The 27,874-nt window shown below is 46.1% G+C and overlaps 1 protein-coding gene across 4 annotated transcripts in view; it reads left to right on the forward strand.

The window, feature by feature from the left end:
* NTRK3 (neurotrophic receptor tyrosine kinase 3) overlaps nucleotides 1-27,874 on the forward strand; it is a 209,110-nt gene that overhangs the window by 151,552 nt on the left and 29,684 nt on the right. For all 4 annotated transcript variants that reach the window (XM_062630676.1, XM_062630692.1, XM_062630667.1 and 1 more), the window contains 3 exons: nucleotides 14,122-14,252; nucleotides 20,806-20,978; nucleotides 26,406-26,649. In XM_062630676.1, coding sequence (XP_062486660.1) covers nucleotides 14,122-14,252; nucleotides 20,806-20,978; nucleotides 26,406-26,649 — 548 coding nt within the window. The remainder of the gene's footprint in view (nucleotides 1-14,121; nucleotides 14,253-20,805; nucleotides 20,979-26,405; nucleotides 26,650-27,874) is intronic.

Below are 27,874 nucleotides of genomic sequence, written 5' to 3' on the forward strand. Positions count from 1 at the left end.
AAGGGCATGGGACAAGGTGAGCATCGTCTACAGATGGAGATCCTGTAATGTACACACCTTTGGGCATGCACATGACTCGCCAAGCTTTTCACGGACAATTTAAATTGCCTGTCTAAAATGGGGCAGATGGATGAGAGTTGGAAGGTGGTAAACACAATGGGGACAAGAGTCAGACCGGTAAGTTTAACGTTTGCTCTGGGAAGTTCTTGGAAATCTCCTTAAACTTGAAGGGATGCTGTGGGAAAACACCTGGAAAAGCAACGCTCTGTGAAGGCCAAACTTATATGGCTTGAAGTGTTGGGAGGTCACACTCAACTAATCTGCTGGCATTCCCTGAGGAGCCAGCTGCCACTATATATAAGGGAAATTCGGTGGATACAGTGCACTGAGACTTTCAGCAAGTATTTGACAAGGATCAGCATCAGAGATTAATGACTGGGGGTAGGAGCATTGGTGTAGGATTTAAAATGAGAGCCTGCATAGAAATCTGCCTTAGAGCAAAAGACAGGAAGGACCTATTGCTGAAAGTGTTTCCAATTGGAAAGTGGTTGAAAGCGATGGGTCCTGGAGGCCAGTCTCAACAACATCACCTGTGTTTTTCATAATGTCTGCTAATGATCTGCAAGGAAACCTTGAAAGCAGGACTCATGCTTGCTGTGCCAACATGGATGGGAGGGATTCTATACCAGAACTGACTGTGCCTGAGGTCCCAAACGTGCCCAGTGCCTTTCTGGACTGGGATGTGTGTGAGAGGAATGCCGAGCAAAAGAGAAGTACATATTGAGAGAGCATGTACTTTGACCCTCCTGCAATACTGTGAGCAGCACTGGGAATATATCTACATTGGAGGAGATGTGGCATGAGGAGACTGCAATTTATGCAATGGAGACGCAGCGCTATCCAGGAAGAAAGGATAAATGAAGCAAGCTGGACAGCATAGGAATCTTTTCCTTTATCGAACTCCTCCCAGAAATGAAGATGTGATTTTGAACAGCTTGGTAATTATGTTTTTCCTTCATTACTTTTTTCATTATTTTTTCTTCATCATTTTTTTCTTCATTATTTTTTCACTGCTTTCTCTACAATGCCAGTTTCTGGAGACCTCAGATAACTTGGTGTGAGCTCTGTTTGCAGGTGAATTGCAGCCCAGCTGTGTAAATGCAGAAGTCTGGATGAAGTTTTGAACTTTGACTGCTCACCTGCACCCAGATATTGATCTGTGTAGGTTTGCCCATTGCCTGCTTGAAAAATCCCTGCCCTGGGAAAAGGTTAAAGGACTTGATTTAAACTCTGATTGATAAAGAAAAGACATCAAGGTGACCTTTATAATACAAGCTGAATTTAGGGTCACTTCCCAAACTCAGATTGCAGTAATGAAACAGGATTTGCAGGCAGAGTGATGGATTAGATTAGTGGCAATTGGCCTCTGTTTTTTCCATCCCAGTACCTGATGCTGGCCTTCCAATTAAGACAATTCAAGAAAGCAATATATGTACTCTTGTTCAAGGCATTTTCCGATGAAATGAGACTTCTCCTAGACTAGCGAGGAGAAACAGCTAATGACGTAGAGAACTTTCCACTGTTATACTCCACTCCATACTCTGCTGCACCACCCACATATACTCATCTACACATTGCTCCTGCCAGCTTTGAGAGGTCCTTTTTTATGCCTCTGCATCCTCAGCTCACTGCAAAACATTAGTTCTCTTTCCTTCCTTTCTCAGCAATCTTGCTCATTTTGGTCCTTTCCACTAGCAGCATGTTCCTGCTGTAAAACTTCAGTATACACATTTAGATTTAAGCTGTTAAACCATGTATAATATATATATATATAAGTATATATATAATCTTGGTTTTGTAGCTGAAGATCCTAGTAGGTTGCCTTCCCCATGTGTCTTGAATACCAACTTAGCAATCATCTAGTCTTCACACATAGTTTGGTTAAAGCTGAACATGCACCTTTTCACCATCTGCAATCAATCATTGTCTTCTGAGGCTACCAGCACTGCAGAAGGTTTTCTCGAGTCTCACCATGACCCTTAAGAAGAAGTAACTGGGTATTTTTCCTCTGGTGCAGACACTGATGTTTTGTCACAAGAGAAAACTGCAGGATTTTTATTTTCTCCCCTTTCTTATACATGGTGAAGTCTGTGATATTTCTCTGAAAATCCAACCATCTGGACCATAATGTTATAAGACATCACTGAAAGGTGACAGACAAGTGGACTAACATACAGTGTCCATGTTCTCCCCATGGGAGAGAGCCAGAGACAATAAACCAAGGTGGATTCTCATTTATGATCATAATAAAGGCAGGACACAGCCGGGATATGATAAAACCAGTACCATCAGGGAAGGAAAGGCAGTGTCCTAACAAGACCATGTGGTTCCTTAAATAGTCCTGAGCTCCTGGTGATGAGAGATTTCCAAAGCCTTGTCCAAGGAAAACTTTTTCTGGTTCAGTTCTGTGCTCCCCAAAGAGCTCTGTTTCTGCCAAGGAGAAGAAGGTAGTGTTGGCATGACAGTGCTTCTGCTCAGCCAGTGTCTGTGAAACTAGTTGGATCCCACCATGGAACAGCTTTGGAGTCAACGAATGGCCAAGCCACTGCCTTTCAGAGGTCCTCTTCTGCAGGATGGGTCCAGCGTTACTGGTGGGCTCCTTTCTCCTGTCTAGATCCACCCTGTTGTTACCCTGCTCAGGGAAAGGTGGATTTCTCCTTCTGTGAAGCATCAGGACCACGAGTCCAATATTCATTGCATCCTACTTGTGACTCAGACGTAGACCAAAGGAATACAGGAAGCCCCAACTACGCACAGACCTGGAGAGCTAAATGAGACCAGCTGCTATCCCCATCAGATTAGCTCATCCCTTTGTACAATTCGTCCTTCTCTTTACTTCTTTCTACGTAATTTGCTGCCTCATAACAATTGCTACAATTGCCCAAACCACAGTAATTTTAGAGCCCAGCAGGCAGAGCTGTCTCACATTACTTCTCCTTCAGGGGTTTCCTTCTGCAGGAGAAGTTGGAAAGATCTAAAAAGGGATGGGGCTGTGCAGACAGAACAAGTAGAAAGAAAGCCAAGGAAACCTCAGGCATAAAGAAAGATGGAACAAAGTCCATTCTGGGTGTTAGGAAAACATGAGTCTGAGGGAACACCTCATCAAGCCATAGACATAAATGCACCCCCTGTTTTGGTCCTGCGAGAAAGGGAGTAAGAGGAGGTGGGAAGGAAGAGGAAAGATGGAAACTGGGCAAATTGGAGAGAGGCTTTCTAATGAAATCATAACTTGAACCTGAGATCTGTCTTTCAACACCTCATGTTTTTACTCCATATGGACTTATTTCTGGAATTTTCTTGTTCCATGAGTTTGGCTGCATTAGCCACTTGTTTAATGACCACAAAGCAGGAGAACGTTGTTGGCAGAAGAATGACTGGTCATGGGACAAGAAAGAGCATAGGTACCCAGGGATCACAGAAGGAAAAAAGAAGACAAAAATAAAGAAGCAGAAGATCCTGTTTTGTCCCAGATTGTCCTTTTCCTTTGGGATGATGACGAGGGTGGCAACAGCCAGAAGCATTTCCAACCTGCCTGGAGCACTAGCTGGAAAATGCAGAAGACCGGGACCTCTCACCAAATTTCCTACTTTGAGATGGTCCAGAAATTCTGCCACAACAAATTTTTCTGAAGCTCTTTCCATAATTCTGCATCTGGAGGGAACTGCACTTCTTCTAAAAATACTTCTTCATTTTGCACCCAGCTTTAGGGCCAGCTCTTTCTCTGTTCAGCATGGGTTCTGCACTGCGGACTGCAGCTGTAGTTCAGCATTTGAACCATTTCCAAACCATACCTCCTTCTTTAATGCCACCTTCCTAATAGTTTCCATAACGTATCTAATATATCTGGAATTTTTTATCATTTCTGGTGGGTGTATATTATGTGTTGTAGGTAGTACTAGGTGCTAACAGCAGTGATGCGCTGCACACTTTGACGTCTGCCTGTCACTCCAGGTGGGAACTGTAGTCTAATCAAGGCTATTGCAAAGATGAAGGAGTTTTCCGGTGCTACTCCCAGATTGAGGAGTGTGAGGAATACCCAGTTCAGGGATGAGATTTGGGAGAAAAACTCATGTCATGGCATGAGCCAATTAACCCATCCCTGACTGACAATGTCCTGCTGGGATGTTACAGTGCTGCCAAAACCCAGAGGGCAGCAAAGGCAAAAGCTCAGGCTGAGTTTACTGACAGCAAACTCCTTCTTCCAATGGATCCAGCAGCTCTTTTCTGGCCTTGCAACAGCTCAACATGATTCACACGCAACCGAGGAGGAGCTGCTGCCTGTGACAGGTACTGAAGTCGGTCCCCAGCTCTCTGCAGTGGAGCTTTGCCTGGGGTATAGGAGGTTGGATGCTGTCTGAAAGCAGGCACTGCCAAGCTTGTGGCCCTGCTGGAGCTGATAGAGCCATGGCGATGAATCTGCAGGCTGGGGCAGCCGATAGCCAAGAGCTCCTGAGACCTCAGGGGCAGAAGGTAAGCCTCTGTGTTCCTGATGGGAGATGCTCTCAAAGCTGTGATGCTGTTGCTGAGCCCTGGTCGCTTCCAGCTTTCTTGTGATTATCCATCTCGGCAATAGGATGCTGTTAAGTGTCTGATTACTGCTCTGTTAAAGCCCTAAGCCTTGAAATTTGACTATTGTGTGGTCCCTCGAGGGACAGCCAATCCTCCTCCGTCCCTCCACCAGTAATCCCTCCCTTTCCTCAGAAAAATAATAAAAAGGAAGACAAGTGATATCTGTCTGCAGCAGCGCTTTCCAATCAAGTGAAAAGTACCTGGAAAATCAAATCAGACGGTAAGTTCCTGCAAAACACAACTCTATCTCTTTAAAATCTTCCCTTTTGAAGGGGTGAACTGAACAGCAATAGCTGCTGATGCAAAACAAACCATTATTCCTCCTATCTCCTCTCCAAGCCCCCTCCCTGCAGACACACGAGTCTGAGGGAGGCAGATGCTCTCTGAAGATTATTTTCCTCTGTTAAATAAATTCACTTTCAAATAATGTGTAATTAAATGTGTGGTATTGAATTAATGTTTTATTCTGAGTGCTTTGGCAGCAGGGGACCTAGGGGCCTGGCTGGTGGAAAGAAAACACATTCACCAGAAAGACTTCTTTCTCCTCTCTTTTTCCCTTTTCCTCCTACCCTGCCAAGAATCCCAATCCTTGTTTCCAAGAGCTGCTCCTCTGTACCAGTGAGTCGTTGAGGATGATGCTTTGTGTTAGGTTCTTTTTATGATACGCTGAGGCTCTTGGGCGTTTCATCCAAGGCAAAGACCTCTGCAGCCCACTCTGGTCCCTCCTCTACCTGTCTCCTGATGGGCTTAGTCTTCCTCCTCAGAAGAACCCAGTTGTGTAGTTAGCTCTTGTAGACAAAAGGCAGAGCCTCAGGATGTGAAGATGGTGCTGGATGTCTAACAAGACAGACTGCTAAAGCTGGAAAGGCAGTTTTGCTTTGCAGTCTAGTGTCAGACAGAAATCATTTGAGAAGGCGCAGGAGATAACGGGAATACTGGTCAGCTTTTAAGTCTTTTGTTTGGAATGTCACTAAGGTTTGGTTCCACCAGCAGTGTTTTGTGTTCCCCTGGGAACCAGCTGAGGTTGGTACCTAGAGGCATGGATGGGCATGGGGTGAACCTGCACCCAGGCTCTGTAGAGGTGACAGCAGCAAGGGGGCCCAGGGTGTTTGTCCTGACCTGAGGGAATCTTGACATGTGCCTTGAGCAGAGGGAGGGACTGGTTTGGGCCGCAGCTGGGAACTACTTACAGCTGTGTGCCTTCTCCCTTCCCCTGACCCCAGCTGCTGCAGGGAGTCTTGCTTGCATTAGATTCCTTTAGGGAAGTCTTCCCGGTCTGCATAATGTTAAAATGGCTCGTTTAACCATTGACAACAGCATCCCATAAGTGAAGGGATTTACCTTGTCAGATTAAGGAGAGGTCCTGCTACTATGAGCTCTTGCTTGTGTAATTCCAGTAAGCTGCAAATCTGCAGAACGAGAAGGTGGATGCTGTCCTAAAGGGAAGAGCCCACTGCTGGGCAGATCCGATGTGCTGGGGGCTTCCTTTCTTTATTGCTGTAATCATTGTCAAACATTTGCTGGGAGTGATGCACAGGAGCCTTTCTCTTGCTGTAGCTCCTTTGCTTTGGGATCTCTCCAGGATGGCTGCTCATTGTGCAGGACTATGCGGTGTTGTGCATCCCAGCTGAGACCGATCAGCACCCAGTTCCATGGGACGCTTTATATTTCTCTCTTCATAAGATAATTACTAAGATGTTAGTACTCAGATTTAGGGACTGCAATGGATGAGAAGAGCTTGAAATCATGTTTTGTTTCTGTAGGAGTGTCAGATGGTTTAAACTGGAACAGAAGTTTTTGCTTGTAGAGTTTGTGGGGTGGTGCCAGGCACATGCTAACATTGCTGTTTTTCAGATTGTTTTTTTTTCTGAAAAAGAGGAGAGTTTGCTTTGGTTTGGGTTTAAAACTTTGTAGGTATGTTACACCAGATGTCACCTGCTTCCAAATGGTTTTCAGTGTTATGTGATGAGGGAGCCTGGCCAGCTCTGGGCTTGCATCTGATGGGTTGTTGGTTTAAGGGGTGATTGTGCTTTGCCTTTTTGCCAGCTCCTTTACACACAGACGCTCCCTTTACACTCACCTTCAGCTCTGAGGGCATTGCGCATGTCAGCTGTCATTGCCAATGGTTGCTGTGTGGCTGATATTGGAGCTGGTGCTACAGCAGAGATGCAGCAGCTCAAGTTGTGTCAGCGCAGTGGGTGCTAATCCAGTCGCTCCATGCTGCTAATCAAATCACTCTGTGGAGCTTGAGGTCTGTTTGCAGCCTTGAATCGAGGCTGACTGGGGTTAGCTGAGAACTGAAAGGCAGCCTTTTGTGTTAGGGCTTCCTCTCTACCTGCTATTGCAACAGGAAAAGCCAGAGGAGCTGACAGTGTCCTTGTTGCTAGAGATATGCTTGGAAGTGGTGGATGTAAGGTATTTTCAAAGCATCAGAAGTCTGGCTTGCAGAGCCTGCTCTTCTGTTCTCTTTTCTAGGGCTTTATTACACTGAATGTCAGCTCCTGGCACAGACTGGTATTACTGGATAAGTTTTTGTAGCCTAGATTGTCCAGCCAAATGCGTCATGGCCTGCTATTTTTTACCAAGGTCCATTTAGCAGCACATAGTGCATTAGCTCCAGGTCTGCAGGGTCAGCTGGGCAATAATGCCTCCTTCACTTCTGAGATCTGCACTCCTGACTTGTGGCTGCTCCCAGGGAAAGAAAGGGATGGTAAGAAAATGCAAAGAACTGTAGAAAAATGAAGTAGTTGTCTTTTAAGGTCTTTATGAAGGTCTTCAGGTACGATCATGACTAATAACATAATATATAGTCAGGCACCAGGGGCTGCCTGGAAGCGAGTTTCCAGCATCTTGGTAAGGTACAAGAGATGAGAAACAGTGTGAAGAGAGTCTGTGAAGTCAATGACTTATACTGGTTTTGCTTGAGAAGCCTGAGCAGGGACACAAAGAGAGGGATAACACAGTAAAAGGGAGAGCACCCTTTGCACGTCAGGTTGGTTCCATCAAGGCCAAAGGCGACATGGCAGATCTCTCATGGAAGTCTCTCCCTCTGTTTTTGTTGTGTGGACACACACAAATCGCTATCAGAACTGTCATGCAGAATTAGTAATGTTGAAATAATGATTCCAAAGTGAAGAGAAAGGTCTGAGTGAGGTGGTCTTGTCCACAGGGATGCAAAGAAGGGAGTGGGAAGGACCTTGGTGCACCCACATGTTGGAGCCCAACATGTGACTCAACCAAGGACTGTGTGCACTCCACAAGATCCCAGAGATTCAGATCAGCTTTCCGTAAAGCTCCATGATTTGGGGTCTTTTTGAAAGGGCTGTCAGAACTGCTTGGTGCTTATAATCACAGCTCTTTTGAATCTGAGTCCTTGAAGGGTGCCTTAACAGGGGAACTTGGCAAAGAACCAGCATCTGGGCACAGAGCCGAGCTCATGAAGCGTGTATCCAGGCCTTTTCCCAGAGGTGGCTCATGTCAGAGCTGGGAGAAAAGTCACCAGAAGTGGAAGGCTGCCTTGGAGTCCATCTAGAGAAACAGCCTGTATATGTCTCCATTTTTTGAAACGATGTGGGGCTGATTCTGCCGTTGTTTCCGTGTACTTCACAGCAGTCCACAATTGAAATCAATATCCTTCATTGACTTTGATGGATTTGCACCAGGCCAGGAGGGAGACTCAGACTCTGTGCAGCTGGCCTATGCATTATCTTCTCACTGTGAGACAGGCCTGTGAGAGAATGACTTATCAGTTCTCCACTGGCAAGGCTTTTTGATCTGGTCCTATCCAATCTGCACACTTTGCTCTGATCAGGTACATTGAGTAACTCATCAACACGTCTGATTGACACCTAGGTTGCAATTGACTGCTTGACATGGAAGGCACTTTGGTAGTTACCTGTCTTAATGGCAAGATTGCCAGTGTAAATTGTAAGCTTTATTTATTTGATTTTAATTGTCACAGAGCAGGGAGGCTATGCGGGGTTTATTCATAAGAATTATTTTAGCAGTGAGTCAAGAAAGAAGTGAATGAATCATATTGACTAACTGGGAACTTTGCTACCTTTCTATGGACACTTTATGTATAAAGAAAAGAGACAATTCTTTGGCATAAATTAGCTGTTACAGCCAATGACTCAGCCGCTACTGAAAAATGTCACTGTTGTTATCATTTATAAAGTGCTGTTGATGCAAATGAGGCTTTAGAAGCTTACAAAAATCAAGGCTGTTACCACAAAGAGTCCAGTCCAGACTCACATCAGGATACCCTTGAAAAACATCTAAAAGAAGACAGGTTTAAAACAGGGATTGAACAACAAGAGGGTCAAGAAATAGAGAAGAAATAAGATGACATGACAAAGCTAAGGGAGATGGGGAGGAGCCAGTGATGGAGAGGTGCAGGAAAGGACCTGCCTCTTGGGGAAACAGGGCCACATGTGGAGGAAAAGAAACTGATAGAAAACTGACTGTGGCCTTTTCTAAGCTGGAAAAGAAAGCTGCTGGTAAAGAAGGTGGCAAAAGTAAAAGGAGAAATTTCTATTATTTTTCTCTGTTTCCCCAGTGAGCTACGTGTTGTCTGTGAATTACCATAGCAAAGGCAGGAAACCCACTAGAAATGCAGCAACCAGACAGGTTGCTGTTCAGGAGTCTGAAAGAAAGTGGTGTGAGGAATTAATTTCAGACCTGGTGTAAATTATTCAGCTTAAGTAGGTTTGCATTTTGCTGTAACTTAAACACTGGCACTGCTCGTGGTTTATTCTGTTTGGAGTTTGATTTGTCCATTTACCTCCCACTGTAGTCCTCTGTGTCCAAACACAGTCACGTGTATCCAAGAGCATTATCAAACCATGGTTTCAAGGATGCTGGCTGTGATGGGAATCTGAAATGCAGAATTTGCAGTGTCACCGAACCCATCTCTTCTTCTTCTGACCCCAGGATTGATTCGGAAATAAGACAATAATTGGAAAATTAGATTCATGAAATGCACCCGTGCAACTTCCCAATTTCTCCTCATGTGATTGAAATGTGGTTGTTATTAGAAAAAAAGGTGTTTTCATTGCACACAATCTGTTACCAGCTCTATATGCTTTAACTGGGATTTGCAGGTTGAGTAGGGATCTTTTTGCCTTGATCTTGCCAAAAGCAAGAGATTCTGCAATATGAGTGTAAAAGTTGTGTGAAGAGTCATTGAATCAGCGATATAAGCAAAAATGTTCTGGCTTTTCAAGGCTCTGTCCCAGGGGCCAGTGTAGAAATGACCCATCCGGGCATAGTAGATTGGTGTATAAGAAAAGCAGAATTAATCTCGTTCCCTCTTCTCTCCTTGTATCCCATGGCTGTGCTGGGTTCAGAAGGTTAGCAAACTAGAATATGCTTGTGTCAAGGAGAGGAGCAGACATGATTAAGGCATACATGGGAGTGAATATGAGGAGGAAGAAGTTGCTGTTTTTAGAGAACCACTTTTCTGACTAAGTGCACTTTAAGCACAGCTCAAATCAGCTGTCTTGCAAAAGGTTCAGAGGAGGTTAGGTAAGATCCCATTGCAGATCCAAAGCTGCAACCCTTCTATGGCTCTTCCAGAGAAAAGGAGAGCTTTCTGCACTGGAGGCAATTTGTCAAGGTGACTGCAGTGTCCTAGAGTTACCCCCTTGTTAATGCTCCAGCTCACCATCACTGAACTGAAGTCATGGGGCATTCCCAGCCAGCTGCAGGTCGGGTGTTTTCTGATGTGGTTCATGTGTTATTCAGAACATCAGCGAAGACAAGAGCTTGAAACACATTCTTGTGTGCTAAGACTTGATGTACAAGACGGAAGGTGGAGGACCTGCACAACTCTCCTTCTGTGTCATGCAGCAACATAGTAATCTCAAAACAAGGACTGCAAGATGTTTCATTTAAAACTGGAATTACATCAGTGTAGTGCGCTCACATCCTTTCCTGTAGATACAGCGTTGCCTTGAATGAGTTCCCATCCTGCTGTCAAGTCTGGTTATTTTCCTGTCAGGTCTCGCTGTGGCTCCTGCATAGGTTGTTCTTTTGAATTGTCTTGTTGGCTTGTTTTTATAAGTTAATGGTACAGGGAGAGAAGGAACAAAAAAAGAGTGGTACTTATGGGAAGCCAGTTTGCATACACCTTGTCATCAGGGCTGACTGCAACGCAGCCGAGACAGATTAGCACACCGCTGCCTGCCTAAGACAAATAAACACCAGCTGTTTATCAGACAGGGCTCAGCTTCCTCCAGGAGGAGGTAAACAGATTTATGCAGATGAACCTCCCAGGTGCCCTTGCAGCACAACATCTTTCATGGCTACTCGGCCTTCCTTGTGAGTTACAGGCAGGACGGACAAGCCGAGATGCAAGGTTAACGCAATAACACAGCCACTCACATAGTGCCAGGGCAGTTTGTCATTGCTTTATGTTTAAAGTCCATGTTTAATAGTAATGTAGAATTAATCATAGTGCTGATCTCACTGTGAATGGAAGAATTTGATGTAAACTTCAGTACTTTAGGCTTATTGCCTGAGAAAAAGCAATTTATTGTAACTCAGTTATTATTCAATTTCTGCCTAAAGTACTATGAAGCAAAACTTATGGCCATTCAAGGTTGAGAAAAAATTGGAATCGGCAAAAGTACTTTTCTGACTCTACATTAAGATTGGCCAGTTGCTGTCAAACTGCCTGACTTCATGAACCTTTTGTTTTTATAACCATCCAAGCTTACTTTAAACCCCTCAGTGCTGTGAGTCTGCTACCTCAAAAGGATCGCTCCTTCCTCAGTTTAACTCTGTCTGCCATAATATCTCCTTTAATTCCTCATATAAATTTCCCTGAATCTTTTCAGATGACCCCAAAAACTTGCTGTGAAACCTGGTCTTGAAAGCAGATGGGATATTATTTTAATAATGGAGACATAATTGCACAGTCTGGATGCCGGCTCCCAGAAACATCTGATCAGTTTATTAAGATGTTATTGGGAGGAAGAATTTGGAGCTGCAAATTTTGGGGAACACCCTGGGGAATGCAGAAAGAGAGGTTTGCTTCAGTTCTCCTGGTGTTACACTTACTCAAATAGTAAATCATCGCGAATAGTATTGCTGGTTATTCTGAGAGAGTTTCCTTTTTATCTCGCATCAAATGGGGCAATTGGATTGCAATTGCTAAATTTCTGTTGGGATTCTGAGTTTGTTAAAGTGTTCTTGGGCTCTTTTTAATACAAGATCATTTCCCTGCAGCTTTCTTGACTGCTGCTATGCAGGAGACCAAGGATGCAAATACATGGTTTGTCAATACAGTAAATCCTAGGTACTGTAGCGCTGAGTGCTATAGAAATGCTTGCCAAGAGTTAAAAAACCCTTTTCCTCTACTCTGTGAAGTAAATTGGTGCCATTTGAGCTTTTTTTAGATTAGGACTTTCCTCACCCAAGTGCGTCACTCAGCATTTCAACACATAATATTTCAGATTTCTCAAGGTACTCCTTAAACACTCAACTAAACCAGGTGGAGAAGGCAAACTCCACATGTGATTTGTTCTCCCTGGCTGTCACTGCAGATTTAAAACCAAAGTCATTTTGGATGTGCCTACCATCCTGTGCCTTAATGTTACTAATATTATTAATATTGGTAACAGTTTTCAGTCTATTGAACAATTAATGAAAAGGTCAACAGGAATTCCCTATGGAAGCATCATTCATTACAAGGCCTGCTGGTTATCCAATCTCAAGGCATCCATCTTCCTAAGCAAGCAAAAGGGCCAGAAATGGCAGCTCCGTAAACCTGCCTGTCAGCTCCTAATTAAAAAGCTTAATTGTAAGAAAGCCATTAGGATGTTAATCTTCCAATCCATTAGCTTTTTAATACATTAAGTGGTACCTGTGTTGTTGTGGGGCATATGGTCCCTTGGGTTGATATGGATGCCTATGTGGGAGCCTGGGTGGTAGGAGTTGGTGGCAGATTGTCATCACTGTTAATGATGCTTCCCTGCAGCCAGTTTGAAACACAGTGCTCATCACCTCGACCTCCTGCATCTGCAGTATCCCACGGGAAATGCATCTGTGAGAAGGGGTGCATACCTGTATGTGCACATGGATGAAGTGGTAGAAAAGACTCAAAAGCAGTCCAGTTTGTGAGCAAACAGAGGGAGGGCCAAGTTATAAATGCCCCAAGGTAGGAGTGGAAAGAGAGCACTGTCCCATCTAATACCTCTGCTTGAGGAGAGCTTTTGCTCACCAAGCACTGGAGAAGAGTGTGTAGTTCTCTCTGCACTGCCATGACCATCAGGCTGAAGCTAGGGGTAGTCTTTGCTACCATAGTTATCAAGGGAGGCAGTAAGCTCCAGCAAAGGGCAGTTTAGAGAGAAGTTTTGGGTACTGTGCCTCCAGAAATTGCTATGGTGGCTGTGCACATCTACTCGTTTCCACAGTTCATTCCAGGCATTAAGAAAAAGCCTCTTTGTATTGCCAGAGGATTGGTGTGAGTGTTCTGGTGCCAGAAAGGTATGTAGAGTTTTGGCAACAAGCAGCTGTGCCTTAGTGTTGTCCCCATAAAAGAGTATGGAGACTTCCAGGCTCTCCCAGCAACCAGTGGCATTTAATCATGATGTACATTTATGGATATCCTGCTAGATGCTTATGTACTAGGTGCCTAGTAGCTGCGTGGATCTAGCCCTTATGAATGACCCTGCTATCCGAGCAAACCAATCTTCATAGGCCTCTGTATCTTTGTTAAATTAGTAGCTATTGCTCTTTTGATTCTTCCTGAAACCTTGGTTGCTATTCTCTGGCAGTCCTCGCTGTCCTAAATGTCAGTGGAAAGGATCATTGAAACTAATGGGTTCACTTTGTCTGTTGTGCCAGTGACTTTATCCTGGGATGACCTTGTTTCTGGGGGAACAGTGGCGTAGGAGATGGCTGCTTGGTCAGGGTCTTGCTGTGGGGCAACACTTGGCACTCCCAACCGGCTCCTGCTCGTGCCTTAAGGTGCATGTGGGTCAGTGGTTCTCCTCCCCATGGGAATGCTTTGATTTACTGAGGTTCAGCCTCAGAAATCTGCTCGAGTTTGGGGTTAAACTGGTTGCAACGGAAATGCAAAATTCAGCAGGACCTTCGAATCTCGCCTGGCCTGGCATCGGAAGTATGTGACCTTTGCTGCACCTCACAGGAGATGAATTATTTCCAGGTTAATTCCAAAGAGATTCAGGTCTTTGTAGCAGATTTTTCCCCAGAGGTTCCTCTGTCTGAGGACAAGTTTGTTGTGAGCTTGCAGAGAGAACACGATAAACCTCAAGTACTTTCCTTGCAGATGTTTCGCATGAGGCGAGTTCCATCCTAGAGATGGCTGTGTTCTGTGGGTGGGTAAGAAGATCCTTCTGGATATTCTTGCAAAACAATTTCAGTTCCTTTGTGACTTGCTAGAAAATTGAATTCGTTGTGTTCCATTCCCTGAATTAATCCTGATTCATTCTTCCCTCAACCCTCTTCCTCCCCTCCCTCCAACAGATGTCCAGCATATTAAGAGGAGAGACATCGTTTTGAAGAGGGAGCTGGGAGAAGGTGCCTTTGGGAAGGTGTTCTTGGCCGAGTGTTACAACCTCAGCCCCACCAACGACAAAATGCTGGTGGCAGTGAAGGTAAATCCCAAGGATGAATGGCAGAGAATAGGGTAGGGGCTGGCCCGTGGAGAGAGGCTGGATGAGCCTGCGTGGGAAAGGGAAGCAGGGGAGGGCTGGGGGCCAGGGGCAGAGATTTATCTGATGCCGGAAGCTGTGGTAAATCCACTCAGTCACGCACAGTTTCAGTGTTTCGTCTCAAGGTTGTCTGTTCTCAGCAATGCCAAAGCCTCTCTTCCTGCTGATGCAGCCAGGAGACAGGCAAAGAGGAGAAGCTGGTCTGGAAGCTGTAAGCTCCCATGCAGCTGCAGCAGCACAGTATGGAGTCCACATCCCCTCCGCAAGGGACTGGGGCCCTTCTCTGTCTGGATTTTATCTCTTTGTGGAACACGCAGAAACTGAAACGAAAAAAGGGCCTTGGCAAAAAATGAGCACTGAAGAGCTAAGCACAACTAACAGATTTTCTGCAACATGGGCAAAGCCACTCTGCTCGGCTTCACTCAGCTCCTGCTCGCCCAGCCACAGATTGCTCCTGTTTTGGTGACTTTGAGCCAACACAAGTTCAGCTTGGCTTGTGTGGTGCTGTTTGCATCCTTGTGAAGGTCCTTACGTGAGCTGTGCCCCATCATGTGGCTCTGAGTAGAGGGCATCACTCGGTGCAGAAGCATCCTATCCTTTCAAGTGGCACCAGTTAGCAGATGCACATAGTTTAATCCTTGGGAGTTAATTGATGTCTCCTAACTCCTTGGAAGAAGATCTGCATTTGAACTGATGCTCTACAGGGAGAAAGGTTCCAGCACTCTCTCCAGGAAGCTGGAGGCATCCAGTTACTTGAGAGTTGTTTTAATCATTGGCAGTTTAAGCTTTTTGGTTTTTTTTAGTTCATTTGTTCCCTTATGCTCTGGCTGTAAACTGCAAGATAGCACCTTTCACCTTTGAGACTGGCTAAAGCTGAGGTAGCACAGCTACCCGTGTGATTAATTGCTTGAGTATATATCTGGTACCTGCCTATCAGTGTCAGCCATCCCTTATGCAATCCTGTTTTTTCAAGTGTCTTCTGAGTTTCATTTGCATGTAGGCAGAAACAGCATCTGAACTTGTTTCTGTTAATTGCTACTATGAGCTTACATCTCCAGAGTGCCTTTCATCCTGCAGGATCATACAGATCCCACTTTGGAGCAGAGCCTTCAAATCTTGATTCCTGCCAGCTCTGGAGAGGCAGGCAGGGAAAGAATCCCTTTACTTTAGGCCACATTCTAAGTCTTAGGGGAAGGGGGAAAAAGAAAAGAAGGAAAGAAAAAAATGAGAAAGTAAAAAAAGGGAAAGAATAAAGGCTTTACATACTGAGATTTGGCTGCATTTCCTGAAGATCTCATGTTCCTGACAGAGGCTGAGAGCTACCTCCCCAGTCCCTGTAGCTTAGGGCAGCAGCCGGACACGCTGGTTAGGGCAGCTGAGTCCACAGCCCAGAGCCTGCCCCTGCTCTGCTCTCAGGGGCTCCCTCCAGGGCCAAAGAAAGTGGTTGTGTTACTCGCTTGGTTAAATGGACTTAGATTTTCAGTGGATCTAAAGGTTACAGCCTTGCAGACAAGCTGAGTTTTGATGTGATGGCATAGACAAGCTTCGTGTTTTATTCAGCTTGCTTCTAAAAGCATCCTAAGAAATGCACAAAGCTTTGAGGTTATAAAGTCAAGTACTAGAAATGCTGGAGGGGCTGGTATTCAGGGCATGTCCTCCGAACACATGTTTTTCATTTCTCTATGGGATGCTTGACTGTGATGATCACTTCTTTATCTGAGAGGTCTCTAGATGTGAGTACACTCATTTTCATAGCCTCCCAGCCCGGTGCTGGGGTTGTATCGTCCCCGTTTTGCTGAGGACAGATGGAGAAGCAGGGAGACTGAGATGAAAGATCCACTTGGGTGGAGGATGGAGTTACTGACCTGCCTTTCAAGCCCATGAACAGCAGGTACCAAGCTTGTGTTGAGCCCTGCTGCAGCAGCAAATGCATGGCACTTGTTCAGACCTGGCCCTGATACCCCGTGAGAGGAGATTTCCTAGGTACATTGGAACAACTGACACTTCATGACAAGGGCTGCAATCTGAAGATGCTGAGTGAGTTGCCAGATGTCACACACGAATCATGTGATGATGACACAAATACAATTCACCCCAAACCTTCCTAGGAGAGACATTCCATTGGTTTTGCTGAGATATCCCTTCTCTTCCTTTGGTCCTGGTTTACTTTCCCTGTTCTACCACTTTCAGCTCCTCTTTCCTTCATTTCTAAATGCTTGGCTGTGCAATCTTAGTAATATGGGGCTTTTAATATCTCTTTTTTTGTTGTTGTGTTATTTACAAACTTATAGTCCTAACACCTTGTAGGAATGATTGTGTGTGAAGGAAAGGAAAACTAAACTCACTGCAGCTTGAAATATTACATGCAACTACAGGAAAAAGGGGAAGAAAAGAGTGATGGGGGAGGAAACTGTTTTCTTGGGGGAAAATTAAGGTAGTACCAACGTTATGAAGATAGGAAATGACTAAAAGTAATTGGGTGCCTGAGATAAGGGTGGATGCTTTGCCATCTGCACCGTGTACCTAACATCCATCTAAATATTCCTAGTCAAGCTATCCCAGAAGACATAGAATTAATATAAAATCATGCCATGTGATTAGAAGTTTAGGTACAGAAGGAGATGAGACCATGTCCTAAACCTCACAGCAGATCTGTTCCAAGGAGAAAACCACCTACTCTGGAGGACTCATTACTTCTGTGCAGGCATCACACCCAGCAGTGCCATGGACCAGCTGGAGGTGCATTAGCAGTGTGCTGCCCCTTCCTCTATGCACTGCTTTCTGATGCTTAGCATCCCTTTTTGCATGTAAGTCAGAGCCTGCGCCTCCTGGTGCCACCTCTCCTATTGACATGGGGAGAAGGGGGCAGGTATGTTTGTGTGCAGCTAAAGGGAGAGCTACCCAGTGCCCCCACCATTGAGGGGGAACCAGTGCACAACAGATTGAATCTGGGGGTAACCGGAACAAGTTATCTTGAATCCTTTTTAATAGCTGTTAGGCTGCATAAAGCCAGAGCTGGTACTAAATAGTGCTGGTATGTGGAGGATTAGCAAGATATAATTGAGACCCAGCAACTCAAAACCAGGATTTCCTCTTCATTTCTTTTAATGTTTGCAAAGACTGTACTGATTCTCATGGCTATCCCATCTTGTCAAATGTTCTGGACTTCAAGTTTTTCACTAAGTGCCATCCCTTGGTACACTGGAATCATAGAATCATAGAATAGCTAGGGTTGGAAAGCACCTTAACATCATCTAGTTCCAACCTCCCTGCCGTGGGCAGGGACACCTTACGCTTAATCATATCACCCAAGGCTCTGTCCAACCTTGTCTTGAACACTGCCAGGGATGGAGCATTCACAACCTCCCTGGGCAACCCATTCCAGTGCCTCACCACCCTAACAGGAAAGAATTTCCTCCTTATATCCAAGCTAAACTTCCCCTGTTTAAGTTTGAACCCGTTACCCCTTGTCCTATCACTACAGTCCCTAATGAAGAGTCCATCCCCAGCATCCCTATAACCTCCCTTCAGATACTGGAAGGCTGCTATGAGGTCTCCACGCAGCCTTCTCTTCTCCAGGCTGAACAGCATCAACTTTCTCCTCCTGTCTTCGTACAGGAGGTGCTCCAGTCCCCTGGTCATCCTTGTGGCCCTTCTCTGGACTTGTTCCAACAGTTCCATGTCCTTTTTATGTTGAGGACACCAGAACTGCACACAATGCTCCAGGTGAGGTCTCACAAGAGCAGAGCAGAGGGGCAGGATCACCTCCTTGGACCTGCTGGTCACGCTCCTTTTGATGCAGCCCAGGATATGGTTGGCTTTCTGGGCTGCAAGAGCACACTGCTGGCTCATGTCCATTTTCTCATCGACCAACACCCCCAAGTCCTTCTGCATAGGGCTGCTCTGAATCTCTTCTCTGCCCAACCTGTAGCTGTGCCTGGGATTGCTCCGACCCAGGTGTAGGACCTTGCACTTGGCATGGTTAAACTTCATGAGGTTGGCATCAGCCCACCTCACAAGCGTGTCGAGGTCCCTCTGGATGGCATTCCTTCCCTCCAGGGTATCAACCGAACCACACAGCTTGGTGTCATCGGCAAACTTGCTGAGGGCGCACTCAATCCCACTGTCCATGTCAGTGATGAAGATGTTGAACAAGACCGGTCCCAACACCGATCCCTGAGGGACACCACTCGTTACTGGTCTCCAGCCGGACATTGAGCCATTGACCACAACACTTTGTGTGCGGCCATCCAGCCAGTTCTTCATCCACCGAGTGGTCCATCCATCAAATTGATGTCCCTCCAATTTAGAGACAAGGATGTCGTGTGGGACAGTGTCGAACGCTTTGCACAAGTCCAGGTAGATGACATCAACTTCTCTACCCCTGTCCACCAGGTCTGTAGCCCCATCATAGAAGGCCACCAAATTGCTCAGGCAGGATTTCCCCTCAGTGAAGCCATGCTGGCTGTCACCCAGCACCTTGTTGATTTTCATGTGCCTTAGCATGCCTTCCAGGAGAATCTGCTCCAAGATGTTGCCAGGGACAGAGGTGAGACTGACTGCTCTGTAGTTCCCCGGGTCATCCATTTTCCCCTTCTTGAAAATGGGGGTTATATTTCCCTTTTTCCAGTCATCGGGAACTTCACCTGACTGCCATGATTTCTCAAATATGATGGCCAGCGGCTTCACAACTCCATTCACCAGCTCCTTCAGGACCCGCGGATGGATCTCATCAGGACCCATGGACTTGTGCACATTCAGATTTTTAAGATGGTCTCGAACCAGTTCCTCTTCTACAGTGGGCCCAAGGTCTTCATTCTCACAGTCCCTGCATCTGCCTTCCAGGACTTGGGTGGTTTGGTCAGAGCCTTTGCCAGTGAAGACCGAGGCAAAGAAGTCATTCAGAACCTCAGCCTTCTCCAAATCCTGCGTAGCCAGTTCTCCCTAGAGCTTCCTGAGGTGGCCTGCATTCTCCCTAGTCTATTTTTTATTTGCTATGTACCTGTAGAATCCCTTCCTGTTATCTTTAATACCTCTAGCTAAGTTTAATTCTAACTGGGCCTTATCTTTCCTAACCTGGTCCCTAACTTCCCAGACAACATCCCTGTACTCTTCCCATGCCACCTGTCCTTGCTTCCACTCATTATAAGCCTCTTTTTTCAATTGAATTTTCTTCAGGAGCTCCTTATCCACCCAAGGAGGTCTCCTGGCCCTCTTGCTGCACTTCCTTCTGGTTGGCATGCAACACTCCTGAGCTTGTAGCAGGTGATCCTTGAATATCAACCAACAGTCTTGGGCCCCTCTGCCCTCTAGGGCTGTATCCCATGGAACCTTCAGAAGCAGGTTCCTGAAGAGGCCAAAGTCTGCTCTTTTGAAGTCCAGGGCAGTGAGCTTGCTGCACGCTCTTCTCACTGTCCTGAGGATCTCAAATTCAACCATCTCATGATCGCTGCATTCAAGGCTGCCCTGGAGCATCACATTTCCAACAAGCCCTTCCCTGTTGGTGAGCACGAGGTCAAGCATGGCACCTCTCCTTGTCGGCTCCTCTATTACTTGCAGAAGGAAGTTGTCTTCTACACAATCGAGGAACCTCCTGGATTGCTTGTGCCGGGCCATACCGTCCTTCCAACAGATGTCAGGGTGGTTGAAGTCACCCATGAGAACAAGGGCCTGTGAGCGTGAGGCTTTTCCTATCTGTCTGTGGAGTGCTTCATCCGCAGGTTCTCCTTGATCAGGCAACACACTGCTTTCAAACTAGCTCTCCGATGCAACTGGCCAATAATGCATGGACAAGCCAGACAGCACTGAGAAACCCTTCCACAACAACATCTTCATAGCAACATTGGTCTCATCCACTCAGCCTGGAGCCTGTGAGATACCTGGCAATAGCAAAGTGGTGTGCTCAGGTGTGGAAGATGAGATATTCTCAATAAGGGCACTGATTTCAGCATCGCTCTGCCAGGGGAGCTGTTATAAACAGCAGGAAATAAAACCATGATTTTAAAAATTATGAGAAAAGACTTGGCAGTGTCCTTCTTCAGAGGCAGTTTGAAAAATCCACACAATAACTGCACAGCCAGGCAAATCCATCTTCTGAATAAAGGCAGTGAAGTCAGCTCTTTCAAAATAAAAGACAGATAGCAAGGACTGGCTGGTTCAGGAATTTAATAATAATGAGATATGAAGCCATTCACTCCTAGGTCACCAGTACAAATCCTGCCCAAGCTGGGAATAATTGGAAGCTATTACCCTCTGAGGCATGTTTGCTCCTGCCTGGGAAATGAGTTGGGGAACCTGATGGGTCTGTAGCTACATGAACGAAACACTGAGATGGTGCCACCGGCACCTACCAGCAACCAACCAATGCAACTGGGCTGGTGGCAGCTCTTCCTCTCCCTGCCCTTCCTCATCAGCTCCTCTGTGATGCTGCCTCCCATTTGATCTGGTTTTACCCCTACCTGAGCCCACCCTGTGTGTATCCGTGTCCCTTTTCCAGGCGCTGAAAGATCCCACCTTGGCAGCCCGCAAGGATTTCCAGAGGGAGGCAGAGCTGCTCACCAACCTGCAGCACGAGCACATCGTCAAGTTTTATGGGGTGTGTGGTGATGGCGACCCGCTCATCATGGTCTTTGAGTACATGAAGCATGGTGACCTGAACAAGTTCCTGAGGTATGTGTGAAGGAGGGCTCAGGAGATGATGTACAGCCTCTCCGCAGTCTCACTGTGGCTTATTATAGATCTGTAGTGCACCAGTGACACATTACCTATTGGATGCTGGTGGGAATTGTTATGAGAGCCGGTTGTTCCAAGGACAGCTTGTAGGAGATGATGGTGCTTTATTTGCCCTACCCCAACATTTCCTCTTAGGTTTCCTCTTAGGTAGTCTCAGGGATGATCCCTGTGAGCTATGGAAAACAGACTTCTGCCACCCCAGCAGGTTTGAAGCTGCATGAAGTACGGCTGCAATCCCTGTAGAGGTAGAAGGACATAAAGCCACGGCTGTCAGCAGCTTGGAGTCCCATACATCCAGCAAAGCCATGCCCTGCTGAATCAGGAAGGCCACTAGCCATCACCCCCCATGTCACCCAACTCCTTGTTCAATAGCGCAAAACCCAAAATATTCCTTTGAGAAATTTGCTGGAGTTCTTGGTCTGATTAAATGAGAACTGATCTCTAGTTCTTGTTCCTATAGTCAGAAAAGAACTGGGAAATGTTGGAGGTGGTGCTGTGGAGCCCATCTCTGGTCTTTGTTCCCTAAGCCTTATCAACAGAGATCCTGACTGAGATGCAAAATACCCTAACCTGTGGCACCACACTACTCCAGAAGCTAGACCAGGCCTGACAAAGTGCTCTAATTGCCTTCCTTGCCTCTGGAGAGATGCAAATTGCTGGAGCCCCCTTCCCCAAGTCACCATTCAACCATTTCATCAGCATGAGGCAGAGCATTTGTGTGCCCTGGATCTGCCAGCATTGGGGGACAGGGAGCACCTGTGGGAGGATGTTTGTGGTGCTGTTCTCCTGTGATACAGAAATTACACTGTGAAACCTGTGCTCAAGTGGAGTGGTACTTACCTCTTGAAATAATTAGTAGGTTTATTTCCCAGTATTTAGAAAATTGGACCCTTGATATTTTCCTGTTTTGACTGCTAAGTGTGAATGTGATTGCAGCAGGAACAAGAAGCTCGAGCGCAGCAGGTTGAGATGTGGGGTTGGGATACACTTGGTGCTTATTTTTCCACCATCACAGCCAGTTTCTGACCTGGAGACACAGGTCCTTCCCTGAGGTTTTCATTTCTGAGCAATCACCTGCACCAGAATTGCTATAGGGAAGGACCTCAAAGGTTTCTTCTTTCCTCTGCCAAGCAGTGCCAGCCTGTCTGCAGCTCCCATGGGGCTTTTGTAGGGCAGTGGCTGAGCTGGCAATATCCTTGCATTGAGTTTCCTCCTCATTTTGTCATAGTAGTGGGTAGATTGAATATGATGTTTATAGCTCTTTCCCTGTCTCAGCTTCTGCATAGATGACATCCTTGGAGAGGTAGGATGGGTGAAGGCTGATGCTACACTAGCTTTGCAGAGCTCTCCAGAGCCATGTTCAAGGGGGAGCAGGCTTGGTTACTCTAGGACCCTGTCTTGTGGTACCCTGTCTTGCAGGGGGTTAGCAACCGCCCAGCAGCAGCAGCACGTTGAACTGTGCCTACCAGCATGGAACCATGTGTTGGGCTGAAATGGTGTTTTAGTGAAGATTGGAGCTGCAGTGTTAAGGACAGTGCCTCAGCCTCATGGCTGGAGGAAGGCAGTCTGAAAAACAGCACAAGAGCCCATGTTCTTGAAGTACTTCCCAGGGAAGAGAAGGAAATTGACCCATCATTTTTCCTGGCAGAACAATCAACCTTATTCTCAGAGAAAGAAGACATTACAGCTGAGGCATAGCCTCCTTCACTGCTCTAGATGACCTCACAAACAATATAGTCCATAACAGTCTCTCTTGCTGTCTCAAAGAGATGTCTTGTGCCCACTGCCAATGCCTCATGGAATTGCTTCACTCTACTGTATGCTCCTAAGGCTGAAACCATGCTGGAGCCACAGACCCCCTCACCTCCATGTCCCAGCCCTGCTCTGGGACATGTCTGAGAAACACTCCTGCCCTGGGAGGCCAGGGCTTGCCCCAGTGTCACTGGAGAAGAAAGTTTCTTGTATTATCTTTGGCCTTTATGAAGGAAAATAGACTTTCCAGATGTGTGGTCCCTGACACTGCAGTCTCTCATCTTCCAGCTGCATGTAGCTGCCAGCTTCTCCTTCTCATGCAGCTACAGAGCAAGCAGCTACAAGCTCCCTTCCCTGCATGTAAGTGTGTGATAGCCAGTGAAATCCCTTTGTGTCCCAAAGGAAGCTGGCTTTTGGGACAACGGAGATTAAACCCAGCAACATGGGAACTCAGAAAGCCTAAGGGGACATATGGAAAGAGAGTCTTGGCCTTTGTCATGTGAGCTACCTGCTGGTGGGAAGCTCTGGAGGATGGGGACTATAAGGGGGTCAGAGACAGTTGGTGCTGCAGGGGTATGACATGATTCACTCAGCCCACAGCAGGAGATGGTTGCTCCCAGGCACTGGAGCCAGAGATGCTGGGAGTCTGTATGAGACACTCAGATGGACTCTTCCCAGTTTAATTGCAGAAATTGGAAAAGCAGTAAAATGGAAAAAGCTCACTTTAGACCCAGTTTCCTAGAGAAAAGCACAATAAATTCCCCTAAGTGTTGTTAGACTTTTGTGTGCTTCTGAGAGAAGAGTGAATTTTGCTGGTCAGTAAAATCAACTGGTGTGGCAAGGGGAAGCACTAGGATCAACACCTACCATTGCTGGTGATGCAACAACTGATCCTGCTGTTTGCACAGGGGGGAGAATGCAGTATCCTGGCTAACAGAAAAGGGACAGTGAAAATATCCTGCCATGGAGAAAAGGAGGCATTGCTCTCCAGGGAAAATGGCATTCCAAGGGCTGGCGCATGCAGGAGCTGGAAACTGCTCCCTGGCACACAGACCTGCTGCTGGGAGATCTGCAGCAACCACCTTCCCCCTGGACTCACTGGATATGCCCATCACTTCCTCCCTGTCCTTCTGTCACTGGTTTTCTGGCTTTCATTTTCTGTCCGTGACAGCAGCAAATCTGAAGTAGGGATATTTGCATTTTGCCTCTACAGACCCTACATGCAGTCTACAGCAAGTCATGGCCTTTTGCTGTTAACTCAGACAGGCAATAGATTTTGTTAGAAAAGTTTCAAATTCTGATGGGTTTGTGTCCACCCTTCCAGTGCAGCAGCCCCATATTTGAATTGTCTTGGGACAAAACAAGGGATTTCAGCAGAGGAAGCTAGAAGGGTGATTTTCTTCCCTATGTTGACAAAACCCTCCATCATTCCATAATGGAAAAGAACCCCAAGAGTTCTTTAACAGGGGATCCACCCAATTTTATGGCCTCTCAGTAGAGCTGAATTAAACCCTTTTCCCCAGGAAAAGATGGGCAGACCCTTCCCATATGCCCTGTAGGTTTCTTAACACAACTAAATATATTAATGTCTCACAAATGTTTTGATACTTCTTTCTTCTGGACTAGAACCATGTGGGATGGAGAAAGGGAGGGACAAAAGTGTATTATACAGGACATACGGAGATGTGTCCTATATAATAGCATGTGCAAAATCCAGTGAAACAAAAATGTTGGCTGACCAGTTTTAAACATTACCTGTTCCTTTCATATGTTTTTTGGGGGGCCATTATTGTATCTGAAAAAGGTGGCAGTAATATATCCTTCACTTCTCACCTAGGAATGTTTACCTTTGATGACAACAGGTATCAGCTGCAGCTAAATATGGTGTAACTGCAAGGCAGGACTGCTACAAACCTGTCCAGCACAGTTTTAGAAGCTATTGTCTGCTCTGCTTCACTGTTTTTAGCTAACCTTCTCAGTCCTGGCTCAGCTTCACCTACTGTTGACATCTGTTGTCACCATCAAGTAATGTCCTGGGGCAAACCCATCTGTGGGCTGTGTAAGTAAGACATCAAGCAGCCATTTCATGCACTCTTCTGCAGCTTCCCCTTGCCCTCAGCAGTCCTTCCAGTGTGCTGCTGCTCCCACCATCCCCACAAGCCTTTGAGGTGCCTCCAGCAGCCCCAGTCTTGCTGCCTGCAGTGCTTCTCCCAGCCAGCTCATCCCACATTCACTACAGCATCTTCCACTCGTGGCTCCCAAAAAAGCACTCCTGGCTCCTCAGCACTCATTTCTGGAGTTCGTCTTCTCTCACAGCAGTCCTTTCTAACAGGAGGGGACCTTCAGAGCCATGTTCTGAGTGGTAGGGCAGCAGGATATAGCTGCAGAAGGGGGCTTTGAAACACTATATCTGTTGAACCCAAACGCTAAAGGGATGCTAATCCCCTTTGGTGCACCCTCAAGGCCAACAGAGTAATTAGGGAACAGAGACAAAGGAGAGAACAATTTGGATCTTGTTGTGTGTTGTTCAGTCCCATGTCAAGAAGGAGGGAAAGCTCTGTGTGTGTAGTTTCAATTTGTTATCCCTCTGGGGGGTTACTGCTAATGACGGGTGAAATGCCAAGAATCGTTTCAAAGAGAACAGTGTGAAAGCCTCAGAGGAAATGCTGTACTGTATCTTAGACACAGCAAAATCCCTAAATATGAGGGCTTTTGTTATTCCACCTTCACACAGGCTACCACAGGGTGAGCTCTACCAAGGGAAGAGACATCACAGAGGGAGCACGGCAAAGACAGGCTTGGTACACAGTGAGGAAGGGGACTGAAAATGGGACAGGACAGGAGTGAGACTGAACTTAAGTCCTGCATTTACAATGCATTTGGTTCAGCAGAATATTCCCTTTTGTTGCCCAAGGTATTCTCTGCATCTGCTGACATCCAGGTCTAACCTTTGGACTTGTGCTCATGCATTCATAGTTTGCAGTGCCTGTGTTACCTATGGGATAGCTTAGGGTATAAAAGGGGATTTTCTAGGGATGAAGCTGCTGGTGTTCCTCTGAAACCTTTCCCATGATCTCTGGCTGTATTGATATGGATCAGGGGTGGTTGTTTGGTGCTGTGGTGTTTGGAGGAAATCAAGGAGGCTGTTTGGGATTAATAAAGAGATGAGGTAGCACGAATATGATGGCTGTGGAAAAAAAAGAAAGGGTGATATCTCTACTTCTGGGAAGGTTTCCGAGTGTAAGAATTAACTGGAGCAAACATGTAAATACTCGTTAGTTTTGTATAGATCTTGCCAGAGAAGAATGTCCATGTTGCATCAAGCCAAAAGTCCCTCTGTCCTGGCAGTCTGTCTCTATCTGTGGCCATAAGAGGTTGCTTGCAGTAAAGTAAGGGTAGAATAAAGTTGTACGGCACTCAGCAAACGTTCCTACAACCTCCTGATCTCTTAAGCTTTTCTTTTTTCTTTCCACTGGATCTGTGTGAGCATCCTCACAGTGCTGAGTTAGGGGTGAGCCCCTACCCAAGCAGGAACAGCGACCGTGTGGGGTTCCCATCTCCTGGTCACTTTTGAGACCCAACTCAATGCTTTTTGCTTCTTCCTCCCTATAGGGCACATGGCCCAGATGCTATGATCCTCGTGGATGGGCAGCCTCGACAAGCCAAAGGGGAGCTAGGGTTATCCCAGATGCTCCACATCGCTAGCCAGATCGCCTCTGGAATGGTGTACCTTGCCTCCCAGCACTTTGTCCATAGAGACCTGGCCACGAGGAACTGCTTGGTTGGAGCCAACCTGCTGGTGAAGATTGGAGACTTTGGGATGTCAAGAGATGTCTACAGCACTGATTACTACAGGGTAAGGCAGATCCAGCAGCATTCTGATGCTCAGAGCAAAGGGAGACTAGGAAATGTTATAGTAAATAAGGTTTTGGAGCTCTTAAACTCACTTGCTTGCTACTCCCTCATTAAAACATGTGCACAAATGTCAATCAGACATGCCTGAACCATTGTCCTTACTCCTTTTCAGGCCTGGGCATGCTTGTAGTTCAGAAATCCATGCAGATGCCTACACACAGAGCTCTCTGTGATACCCCAGCACACAATCACATGCTTTGGTATGGCTTTAAAGTCATCCCATTCTTACTTCCTTCCTATTTTTCTCCTTCTTTTTAAAGGCATTGATAAATTAAAAGTAATCCAAAGAGATTACAAAGACTACAGGCTATGACCTCAAGAGTTAGATTAAAGAAACTTAATACAGGGACCTAGAGAGAAGGCAACTAAAAGACTGACTGATAAGCACATAAAATATGGAAGAGGAAAAAACAGGCAATTTAGGTTCAACCTCAAAACACTTTTTTCCATCAGGGTCATCCTTTAGACAATGGAATAATTTGCCAGAGGTAGGTTGCTGAATGCCTGCCATTAAAGAAGTTCAGGAAGCGGCTAGATAAAAATGCCTGTGTTTAGTGCAGAGGTTAATCCTGCACTTGTCTCTGGGGATGGAGTCAGAAATGCCTTTCCAGCCTTTTCTTCTGTGATTCGTGCTCGTAATGTCCCCCTGTCTTGCACACTCCCTTTGTACCTGTCTGCACTGCCCTGTCTGTCTGGATGGCAGCCTCCCTGGGGTGACAGCATGTTTCTCACTATTCCTCAGCTACAGGAGAGGCTGTGATGTGCAAAGCGTTTGAAGCACACTGGAGTAGACACTTGTTGCTGGGCCATCCACCAGCAGGGAAGGGCTTTTCAGGCTAAAGGAGCAGTGGTTTCTATTCTGATGTTTGGACTAAAGCTGGTTTATTTCTGGTTACAACATGGATGTTTGGCTTTGAGGGTGATTTTTATCATCTACCTGGGAAAGGGTTCACCTATGGTCTTGATCTGGTTCAGAAGTTTTTTCTTTAAGTGATAGGCAGTTGTCAAGTGGAGTTACTGTGTTGGGGAAGAGGAAAAAATGCAATCAGATTTCTGCTGAGACATATCACCTCTCCCAGCCCAGGATGTTGGCTTATCACTAAGTTTAACTACCAGTGAGGGAACCAGTGTTCACTGTGCAGCACAGAAGTCCATATTGGGTCCAT

The sequence above is a fragment of the Pezoporus occidentalis genome, unplaced genomic scaffold (genome assembly GCF_034315485.1).
Source record: "Pezoporus occidentalis ecotype Australia unplaced genomic scaffold, CSIRO_AGI_Poc_V1 ctg11, whole genome shotgun sequence".
In the NCBI taxonomy this organism is placed as follows: Eukaryota; Metazoa; Chordata; class Aves; order Psittaciformes; family Psittacidae; genus Pezoporus; species Pezoporus occidentalis.